At 43.5% G+C, this 12,063-nt stretch overlaps 1 protein-coding gene across 1 annotated transcript in view; it reads right to left on the bottom strand.

Moving 5' to 3' along the window:
* Nucleotides 1–12,063, bottom strand: part of LOC141098570 (cytochrome P450 2B4-like) — a 98,902-nt gene that overhangs the window by 63,287 nt on the left and 23,552 nt on the right. Inside the window, exons 4-6 of the mRNA XM_073586475.1 lie at nucleotides 10,528–10,690; nucleotides 6,033–6,182; nucleotides 5,591–5,751 (exon numbers count right to left, since the gene is read on the bottom strand). Coding sequence (XP_073442576.1) covers nucleotides 5,591–5,751; nucleotides 6,033–6,182; nucleotides 10,528–10,690 — 474 coding nt within the window. The remainder of the gene's footprint in view (nucleotides 1–5,590; nucleotides 5,752–6,032; nucleotides 6,183–10,527; nucleotides 10,691–12,063) is intronic.

Genomic DNA, 12,063 nt, shown 5'->3' with positions numbered 1-12,063 from the left:
ATAAACAGGCGGCATAGCTCGGTTCACGGGTGGGCTCCACTTCTGATTAGCAGACACAGTTACTAGGCCCAAAAGGTTTTTCAGGACAATATGCGGTAAAAAATTATTAGAAACACACACGGTGTAGCTCCTTCACAGGTGTACTACACCGCTGACTACCAGACACCGCTACTATGCCCTAAAACTGTCTATTATCATTGAAAACCATTATTAATGTGAAAAAAAACTACGATTTTGTTTAACGAAACGTTCTCAAACGGAAACTCGAACAGCCGAATTTTAATCAAAGTGTTGTAGTTCGACGAACGGATCTAACACCGCCCAAAACAGCTGGAATTTGAACTTGGGCAACAGTTCCACTCAAACACCACTCATCTGTAATCAGGAGGCAGACTCAGATGGTCTCAGGCACAGTATGGATTCGACAAGATTGCAGAAATTTGATAAAGGGTACAGTATCACCAGTATATATAGCATAGTTTAAACATTTAAAATCTCCGTATTTATTTCCGGAGTATGACAAAGTCACTCACAGCCTCAGTATGGATTAGACAACAATCTAAAAAGTAGAAAAAGGAAATGTTTTTGAAGCGTACACCAGTATACACTGTTGGGGTATTTTTAAATCTTCATATATATTTCTGTCTCAGTAAGACAGTCCAGACTCTCCGCAAGAGGAAACGAGATGGATAAAAGTACAGACATAAAGTCGAGTGATTGCAGAAATTTAGGAATTACTAATCACGGGAAAAACTCCCGGGAGAATTCTCAGAGGCAATGCTGACCCTCAATTACTTTGTGTGTGGAGACAGCGAAAACAGTTCATTGTGAAGAAATGGTTGCAGTATCGCAGTACCATTGATCCCATCACCGTTACTCATCTCCATCAAATTTTGATCACAGGGAGAGATGTAGACATGGTCCTCACTGTCTATCATGATCTGTCAGGTAACTTTGGAGTGCAAAAGACAGAAGCCACAGGCTGTATGCGATTCTATTGGATTGACATGAGAGGGGGCATTTAAAAATGTGGGCAGGAATGTCACACGTCTGTGAGTAGGAAAATTGTGAAAGCTGATGATAAACCACCACTGCATCTTATTGTGAGTCGACGTCCATAAGAAATGGAAGCCATTGATCATTTGAAGCTAGAGCCCGGCCAGCAGGACAGGGCATAGCTACGTCTTAACCATCATCTATCAGTTCACCAAATTTGTAGTGGCAGTCCCAGGGAAGGATTTGACAGCCCAGACTATACAGCAGAGGAGCAGTGACAGGTAAATATTGCAAATGCTGGGACCCTTCCCAGGCAAGGGGGGCCCACTCGTGAGCGTCGGTACTGGCACTGGGCCCCTCATAGTACGCCGGTGTGTCTGATGGCGGGTGTGCACCCCCACCATCAGAAACACTTGATTGCACTATGAGGGACCCTGTGCCAATGCCGGTGCCCAAGACTCGGCCCACCCACCTGTCAAGGGCAACGGCACTCGCACGGTTGCATGCGCTAGGTGGTGACCCCGGCCATGGGGGGGGAGGCAGCCCAGTTAGAGAGGATTAAAAAATGGCAAATGTTGATGTTGGACATTCAGCAGCTGCAAATGGAGGAATCGGAGAAGTCCGAGGAAGAGGAGGACAAAAGCGAGCCATTTTTCTGGCAACCTATGTGTCATCTGGGGAAGGTGGGACAAAATCCTTTGAAACCCATGCATGGTTCATTTTAATGAAGGTTAGATCATCAACATTTTGGGTCGACAGACGGGTTATTTTTTCTGTCAGGATTGAGACAGCAGCACTGAAGACTCTTTCCGATAGCACACTAGCAGCAGGGCAAGCGAGCTCCTGTAATGAGATTAGTTTGGCAATGTGGGCGTTCAAACTCAGTGTACGCGGATGAGAGGATGAGTACTTTCTTGTCCTACTCATAGTCTCTGGTAGGGTGAGCTGGACTTGAGATCTGCATATGGTGGAACTAGCGGTGAACATGGAGGACTGAGAGAGGGTTGATGATGGTGATGGAGTTGGTGTTGTTTCTGATGGCCAAGATTCAGTCTTTTGAAGCAATAACATTGTGATTCCCTGACTGCTTTGGCCTTGCAACGACACCTCAACATTTGCTGCTGGTGGTGTGCTAACCGGTGGGCTTACAGTGGGGTAAACAATGTAGCGATGCTGACTACCTTCATTGGGAGCAGTTGCACATGTGGTACGTGAGGTTTGGTAGTCCGTCCACGCTTGCAAGTGCATGGTGGTTAAATGTCTAAGCATGCAACTGGTATTCAAATTTCTCAGATTTTTCCCTCGGCTAAAGGTCTTTGTGCACTTCTTACAGATAACCTTTGCCTGATCATTAGGATTTTGTTCAAAAAAGTGCCCACACTGCACTCTTCCTACTATGGAAGACATTTTGAGGCCTTGCACGCTGTGCTAATTTGACCGTCTGGTCTAGCTGTCCTGCAACTCTTTTGGTTTTGGTAACCCATTTTTGGACTGCTCCGGGCCTGCCAGATAACAGCTGTTGCGATGTCGATGCCTGCTGCGGATGCTCCTCCTCCTCTTCTGAGCTATTGGCAGTGACACCCTCTTCCCCCAATGGATGCCAATCTGGGTCAACAACTGGGTCATCCATCACCTCCTCTTCAATGTCATGTGCACCTTCCTCTGTGTCACCATGTAAGGTGGTATAGTATGCGGGAAGGGGCACCTGAGTTTCATCAGGGTCAGATTCTGGCTCAGTACACTGCGAGGACAATGTAGTGCTCTGAGTGAATGTACCAGCAGATAAATCTAGCAGTGGCTGTGCATCAGTGCACTCCATGTCAGATTCTTCTTGGACTGGATAATTCACGATTTGACTTGATAACCCAGGCATGGTATGAGAAAAGAGATCCATAGATCCATAGAGTAATCTGTAGTGTGGCCTGCCGAATCCTTTACTTTTGGTAGGGGTGAAGGACACAAGGAAAGGTGTGGTTCCTGACCATGAGCCTCCAATGATGACTCAGTGCTTTTATTTTTTGAAAGTTCAGAAGAGGAGGCGATAGAGCTGGAGGCTGTGTCAGCAATGTAAGCCAAAACTTGTTCCTGAAGGTCCGGCTTTAAAAGCGGTTTACATACTCACAGAAAAGGGAGCCTTCGAGGCCTTATGGAGCCAGACGATGACGCAGGCTCAACACCTCCTGCATTAGGTGCTATTTTGCTTTTGCCACTACCAGCAGATCCACCACCACCACTAACACCATCATTACCAGCTAGCAACCCACGCCCACTTCCATGGCCTCTTCCAACACACTTCGTCATTTTTGGTAAAATGTATCCAAAATACCACCAGCAATATGGTACTGTAAAACAAAGGTACAAGGTGTATATAGTATTGGGGAGAATTTGAATCTCCTTACAGACTTGAGGACACTGAACTAATATCTCAGGCCCAGTGTAGATTACACCTCAATATAACAGGCTGAAATTGGATGGTGTATAAAATGTCTATATAGGATTGGGGAGAATTTGAATCTCCCTACAGACGTGAGGAGACTGAACTATTATCTCAGGCCCAGTGTAGGTTACACCTCAATATAACAGGCTGAAATTGGATGGTGTATAAAATGTCTATATAGGACTGGGGAGAATTTGAATCTCCCTACAGACTTGAGGACACTGAACTAATATCTCAGGCCCAGTGTAGATTACACCTCAATATAACAGGCTAAAATTGGATGGTGTATAAAATGTTTATATAGGACTGGGGAGAATTTGAATCTCCCTACAGACTTGAGGACACTGAACTAATATCTCAGGCCCATTGTAGATTACACCTCAATATAACAGGCTGAAATTGGATGGTGTATAAAATGTCTAAATAGGACTGGGGAGAATTTGAATCTCCCTAGAGATTTTAGCAAGTTGACAATGATGCTCTCAGTCCCAAGTATGGCAACAGGCAGCCTAATAAGCAGGACTGCTGCACACAAAAGTGTGGAAAAATGAATGCTTGGTAACTGGGCAATAAAAGGGTTGAAAAGTATTTTTGCTTTTAAAAAAGCAGTTTGCACAGCAGTGTGCAAAACAGCAATTCAGCTATCAGGGAGCCTTATAAGGCAGCCTTATAACCAACAGAGCTGATGCACCAAAATATAGCCTCCCCTTGCACTGCACACTAACTGGTGTGTTGTACAGGCAAAAATGTTAGCAGCAGAAGCAGTTTTTTGTTTCTTCTTCCCTGCCTAACGCTCTCCCTACATAATCATCATCAGCAGCAGCTCTCCCTATTCTGAGATCAGCAGAAGTAAGATTGCGGTCGGCGTGCATGCCCTTTTATAGCCCCTGTGACACCACACAAAGCCAGCCAATCACTTGCATGCCCTTCTCAAAGATGGTGGTGACCGCTGCCTATGTCATCGCGTTGCCCACAGCTTGCGTCCTCCATCATTGGCTGAAAAAGGGCGCTGAAGCATCATTTGAAACGCGACTTTGGCGCCATGGTCGCCGACCTCGTGGCCGACCTCACGCTATGGTCGGGTTTCGTTTCATGAAACCCGACTTTTGAAATTGACCGACCCGTTTCGGTCAACTCTACTTGCATTCAATGCATAAGCAAACAGCATGGTAGACACACTTTCTTCTAATGGCAACAATTTTGTCATGAGGTCCTCAAGTACGTCTGCTGAAACGGTTATTGGGGTGCATGTGACTTTGGGGCAGGCAAGACCTTGCAATATTTTTTCAGGAGGCCCTCCTCTACGTCTCGTGAAAGGGGTATTGGGGTGCATCCTAATTTTTGGCAACCCGGCAACCTACTGCATAGGCAACAACAGTATAGGAGACCCACTGTTTAATAATGGCCTTTTAAGAAGTTTAATGCCACCTGATGCCCCTCTAAAAATAGGCTTTGTGACTTTAAGAGTCCCTCCATGAATGAAACGAGATGTTTTTGCTTTTGTGTCACACAGCACACGACCAGCTAGGGTTGTTAAATGTTACAATGACATTACCCAGTGAATGCATTTGTATTGGTTGTAAGCAGTGCTAAATTTGAAAAACGCATCAAAACACTGCATGTGAGCATAGCCCAAGTGGTGGAGGAACATTTTTGTTTGCGGTTAGTTATTTTGCTTTACATACAAGTCATTACCCTGGAAAGGATGTTCCTTAACACATTTCCCAGCAAAATCCATTTTGGTTTTGTTTTTGTATGTTTTTTGGTGCGCCTGTAAAAGTGGCATGAGACTCTGACAACATTGTTCACAGCTGTGAACTAGGAGTCAGGAATACTTCCAGGGCATTTGCCATGATGTTCCCATGTAATTTTAGCAGTGTTTACATCATTTTCAGACGTTTTTAGACCATAAAAGGACCCCTGAGGGGGGTATCGTGGTAAAAATGCTCGGGTCTCCCATAGGCTTACATTGGGCTCGTTGTTCTGTCTGAGTTCTCGAGTATTACAAATTGCTCGACGAGAACAACGAGCACCCGAGCATTTTAGTGCTCACTTATCACTAGTCCTATGTCCAAATTTTGCACCACGCCATACGACTCTAATTACGCCACAGACAATATCCCATTTCTTCTGGAATAGTGATAAAAGTATACATACCCGAACCATCCTACTTTCCATGTTACTGACAATTTCATTCACTAGATTCATGAGTTTTAGGAATGTAGGATCATCATATTCATATCTTTGACCCAGCAGGATGCACACGATTATGTTGGCCACAGCAGCAGTTATGATGGTTTGGTTATTGAATGCTTTCCCTGAAAATACAATGTTGGGAAGTTTTTAGTTCAAGGAATGGAAATAAAGTTTTTTGGGTCAAAAACTACACAAAATTAAATTCATTTATTTGCCACTTTGTATGTCATAACCGATATGTGGAATTCCTCCAGTTAAGGTTTTTATTACTCCAATCCATCTAAAATAAACATTAAGCAACTTTGAAAACAATGTTGATAAAAAAAAGAAGAAAAATCATCCTTCTGTTTTGTCTATGAGGCTTCTGTGCAGACACATGAAGACATTTTATGAACTGAATTACCTCCATGAGATCTGATTGCCTGTAATAAGCAGTCACACTCTTCGGTGATCTTATTTTCTATGTCCTTTCTCCCCATTCCATAGTCTCGTAATGTGGACAGCGTGAATCTTCTCATCACTCTCCAGTTCTCTCCACTGGAGAAGAGGATACCTGCATGGATAGAGGACAGGTCACTGCTGTTATATTAATTGCTAAAAAATGATGCTATGTGATAAGCCCAAGCCAGTTCTCCAGCCTTGAGGAGTTTTGTATAGAGCAATATGTGGCTCAGATGCTCTATGCATATGCATTTTTGATTATTTTATTATGACAACCCCTATCTATATGTTCCAATTAGAAGTTCTCTGTACATCACTCATCTTATTGGGTGCTGTACAAGAGATGTCTGGATGGTCGCACTTTCTCTGGTTCCATCTGTTTCTTGGCTGAGACAAAGGAAGAAGAACCTGGTGTGACCGGCTGATCATCCAGTAAACACATTTTGAAATATGTGATAATGTTCTCCTGCTCAACATTCATTCAATTTGCAATAACAAGGATGAAAAGTCAATCCACATGTAAATAATAAATTAGGCTGCCGCGCTAGTAACAAGATACAATAGGACTACTATCCCTAAATACTTCAATCACTATATAGTCCAGGGGATGGCACTAACTTTTGAGTGCCAAAAATTGTGGTTGTCCAGATCTTCCATTTGTGCAAGTGGATATGCAGTCTTTGGATGTAGTCCAACAATAGGGAGCGTCCTCCTGTTCACTAAAAGTTCCCACTTGCTCGTATCTGTGAGCTCCGGCGGTCTGCCTCAGCCGATGGCACCGCCATGTAGAAGCATGGAGAACGTGGGGCGTGATTAGCGGGCGGGGGCATGTTTAGCGGTGACGTCACCTGCCCATAATGACAGACATACACAAGGGCCAATCCCAAAGACGTCTCTTAGCGCGACCAACATGAAGTTTATCGCAAGGGCACCTAACTGTATTTATGACCCCTGTTGAATAGCAAGAGATGCTATCTCTAATGGTGAATGACTCTGTCCTACCTGTATTCCAAAATGTCCTTTGAATTGACTTCTTACATTTTGTACGTACACCGCATGGACAGCTCCCACAAGAAGTGAAACCCCTATTCCCAAGAGGTTGATTGAATCCTGGTTTTGGGTTAATATTGCTTATTCCCTTTTTAATAGTAGGAGCTTTAATATTTGCAATATTTATAACTTTTCTATAAAAAAAAATCTCGGCTTATTGGGTTATTTTTAACTTTTCCATAAACAAATTTTGTCTTATTGGGTATAAGTTCTCCTACAATATTATCTTTCTTTAAAATTGGCCAGTATTTTTGAATTATATTAGTAAATCTTTTTCGGTTTACATGATACGGAGTAATGAAAGGCAATTTCCCAATTTCTTGGGCTATTCTGGAAGGTTGAGGGACTACTTTTATTCCATGAATCAAATTCCTTCTTGGCAGGGTTTTTGCATCCTGCATTGCTTTTTCAAGAGATGCCAATTGATACCCTCTTTCAAGAAACTGGTTCTTCAAATAGTTGGACTCCATATCATAATCACTATCCTTGGTATAATTGCATCTTATGCATACAGTACTGTATTCACTTCAGCTGATGGAGTTTTCGTGGTCCATGTTACTTCAGCCTATGGTGCATAAGTCCCAAAAATCACTCAGTACTCCATGTTCTTGTTCAACTGCGAAACTTTACTTAACAAGAAAACAGTCTTTTCTTTGGCAGCACACATCGCACACAGAGCCATCTTCGTTCCTTTCCCTGTCATTCGGAAAGACCTTTTTCTCACTAGCAGCTTCCTCTGCATGGCAACCTCAGCCATATCTTTTTGGACAAGCCATGTCCATCCTGTTCTTTCCCGTCACCAGCTCTTTATCTGCCTCTTGTCCGGCTCCAGTGAGAAGATGTTCCAGGAATGCTTTCAGTGTGGCTCTGGCCCCAGCCTTAGACACCAGTCCCCTGCTTAAGGATGATTTTTCTAGCTGGTGCCCATGAACACCATTGTCAGCTTGGGGCCCCTTACAGATTTGTCAGCTTTATCCCCACAGCCTCAATCCTGTCACTGCTCATGCGTCCTGCCCATGGGAAAGCTGCCCGGGCTTCTGACAGAACCTGGAAGTATCCTGACTAAAAAGTCTATGCTTTGTGCCGCCCCTCCCACCTAGTTAACCCTTGAGCTGCCTATCTCCTACTCTATTTTACACTATACGCTGTCATTAATGTGCCCCCCTCTCTATTCTACCCCACTACTGTCCTATACTAAATAAATTCTTGTTCTAGCCCGATCCTACAAACAGTACATAACACCCCAATATGTAAACATTAAATATTACATCGATATCATTAAAAAAACACACTTATATTAATAAACCATGAGGTGGCACAGATGACTATGTGAACAGCGCTCAGAAGAGAGGAGGCACATGAGGTTCTCCACCACCTGCTTACAGATACATAATCTTTCAGGTTTTCCTGATTGCTAAAATGCTAATAACCTCTAAATGGAAGTTGTGTTGCTTATACCTACGGCCGTAATGGTAGGTATTAGCAAAACTTTATTACATTATTCCTTTGACATGACTGGTATTTTGCTATTAGGGAAAATTCACTCACCAATTTTCAGATACAGTGGATCACTCTATTTCCACAGTCTTCAGTACCTCTCCAGTACCTCTCCAGTACCTGGGGTCTGTGCTGATTTTCAATTTTCTGTTTTATAAGTTGCATATTTGTTGCTTCTCTCTCTGATCCTTTGTAAGCATATTATTTTTGCTCTTTGCTATTGTTGAACCTTAAATTGTTACATTCCTCTTGTCCTCACTCCCTTCCTTTTACATCCCTCTCTTCAGCTTTAGTTTTATTTCAATTTGTCAAACAATAAAAGTTCAGTGGTACTCAAAAACATATAGTGGGACACTTTCAAGAAATGGCCGGTCCACTGGTTCTACAAGAAGATCAACGCAACGCTGAGCTGTTAGTGTACCTGATATGAAAATTAGAGGGATTTGTCTACGGTAAATTATGTCACCCCACACCATAAACCGGTGTGATGTTTCTTCATAAAAACCTCTTCATGGCATTGCCTATATGGTCTACTCTTCAGACAAAACTGTGGCTATAATAATGTCCAAGACAAGTAGGACTCAACGCTAAAAAGGAAAGGCTTTCATTCCAGTCTTCATCTAGAGGCCACGTTCACAAAGCAATAAAGAGGACTTCATGAGGGAACATTATACCAGTCCTATTTCCAATATTATAGTGTGAAGGGATATAATACATGACAGCTGGAGCCCTCTAGTCTTCATTACCCGTATACTAACAGCTTGGTGTTAAATTGATTTGGTTGTGGAACTATGGTGTGAACATTTCTACTAATTGTTCCAGGATCAGTTTTTCAACAGAACAGCACCAGACCGCATGTTGCTTGTGGTTGTGCGAGCAACCTGTGTGACCTAAACTTGCTACCATGGTGTTTATTACCTCTCCGGATCATCTCCCATCAAGCACATCTGGAACATTCTAGGTCAGAAATTACTATGGGAACTGCTAGCAGCGGATCCTCATGATTTCTATGCTCAAGTGCATTTAGCGGTACAGAACATTCTACAATCACTAATAACCTCACTGATAGCCAAGGTGAAACCATGTATGTTTTCTGTTCATGGCACTTACATCAAATACAGAAGAAATCAAGAAGTTTCAAAAAATTTTAGGTGTTGCAATTTCAAAGTTGAGGAATGTATGATGTATGTATAAACTGATGACATAGCCTTATGATTGGTCATCCATATAAGATAGATGGGGGTCTGACACCCGGAACCCCCAACTTGCCGTTTCCACTTCAGCTGAATGTAAAATGGTGGGCAGAATTGGAACAGCACAGCTCTGTGCCCAATTTAATAGCTGTTCTCAGGTGATGTATGTCAGCTTCTATTCATGTAAATAGGAGCTGAGCTGGCTGCCATGGATCTGCAAACAGCTGATCAGTTGGGGTGCCCGGAGGTGATTCCCAATTATCTGTAATCACTATCCAAGTCCCACAGAACCCCGTGTAAAATGTTGTGATAGGATATTTGAAATTAAGTAGCAGAAAAAAACTCATTTAATGTGTTGTCAGTACAAAGTATGGGACAAGTCTTATTCCTTCCGAAGACCTTACAAAGAACATCCATTATATGTGGAGGAAAGACGTCTGGTAGCTAAATAGGAAAGGGCTCTTTACAGTTAGAGAATGTCAGAATGTGGAATGCTGACCACAAAAGGTAGTAATGGCCAGCACTGTAGCAGCCATTATAGGAGAGCTGGATGCTTTGGTCACACCCAATGGCATTGTGGGTGATAACAAATCTAGCGAAAGAGAATGTAGAACTGGTGGCAAAAGGTTGAACTTTATGGACCCTAGTCTTTTTTTTCTCTTATGTAACACAGAGTATTCTGAACCAGATACCATTTCAATCTTGTTTATTACTTACCATACCCATCCAATATTTTGGAGCCTATCGCCGTACACGGCCTGCCAGCAAATTTCTCGGCGTGGTTGACAAGAGCATCTTTCAATGTATCATAACCACACAGGATAACCAGCCTTTGGGCACCTAGATAGACTGTGAATATTGGTCCGTATTTTTTTGACATCTGGATAAACATGAGATAATAAGAATATATATTAAAATGATTTTACAGTTTATCATTAAAATCCTCCATTTGATGCATTTTTGCCACAGCTAGTCTACATGTCGAATTCTATTCTCTTCAATGCTGAAAGAAAATCTAATCTGCTATATAATCGCCTAATTCTGTCTGTCTATCTGTCTGTAACGAAAATCCCACTTTGCTGATTGGTCACGCCCGGTGCGACCAATCAGCGACAGGTGCCGTCTGGCCACGAATTGGCGTGGAATTCGAACCACGCACACCACCGCTACTTTTGGGAGATCTGCGGCGCTAGCCACTGATTTCCCAATGGTTGCCACGGGTCATCCCCTGCCGCACAGAGGTTAGTGGCGACGGAGCCAGGAGATGACCGGCGCAGCGCTCAATGTGCGGATGGTACCCAGGGTCCGGAGGAGAGGAGACTCTCCTCCAGGCCCTGGGTACCATAAACCTGTAAAAAATAGAAGTAAAATAAAAAATAGTGATATTCTCAACTTCCGACGGCCCCCAGACTCTTTCCCTCCTCTCTCCACGTGCCCGGCATCTTCCGGTCCCAGTAATGCTTTGCGCGAAAGATCGCTGATGACGTCACACTCTCGTGAGAGTGACGTCATCTCCGGTCCTTCGCGCTAAGCATTACTGAGACCAGAAGATGCCAGGAGTGTGAAGAGGAGATAAATAGTGATATTCTCAGCTTCTGACCGTCACCGGACTCTTTCCCTCCTCTCATCACACGCCCGGCATCTTCCGGTCCCAGTAATGCTTTGCACGAAAGACCGCGGATGATGTCGTGCTCTCACGAGAGTGACGTCATCTCCAGTCCTTCACGCTAAGCATTACTGGGACCGGAAGATGCCGGGAGCATGGAGAGGAGATCGGGGGTCGTCGGAAGGTGAGAATAACCATTTTTTAAATTTTTTTATATTATTTTTTACATTCTATCTTTTACCATTGATGCTGCATAGGCAGAATCAATAGAAAAAGTTGATCACAATTGTCAAACACTATGCTTGACAAGTGTGACCAACCTGTCAATCACATTCCAAGCGATGCTTCAAATCACTTAGAATGCGTTTGAATTCCGCTCGCGAAAATCGCGTGAAAAATGCATGTTTTGTGCGGGAAAACGCATGTGAATTCGCATGTGTTTTTCCCACAGCGAGAGTTGCGGAAATGCCTCAGAAATTTCCACAGCATTTCTGCAGCATGGGTACTTAGCCTCAGTGTGACCCGCAGCAGCGACCAGGCCCCTGCTGTGAGATCGGCGATCATGGTGGATTGTCCTGGACCATCTTTTGAATGTCGGTCTCCCGCTGGCCATATTCTAGAATACCCGATGAGTTAGAATCGGGCCA

This window comes from Dendrobates tinctorius, unplaced genomic scaffold (genome assembly GCF_039654945.1).
Source record: "Dendrobates tinctorius isolate UK_male_01 unplaced genomic scaffold, ASM3965494v1 ptg000093l, whole genome shotgun sequence".
In the NCBI taxonomy this organism is placed as follows: domain Eukaryota; kingdom Metazoa; phylum Chordata; class Amphibia; order Anura; family Dendrobatidae; genus Dendrobates; species Dendrobates tinctorius.
Note: the sequence above shows the minus strand (reverse complement) of the source record. Positions and strands in the feature narration are given on the sequence as shown.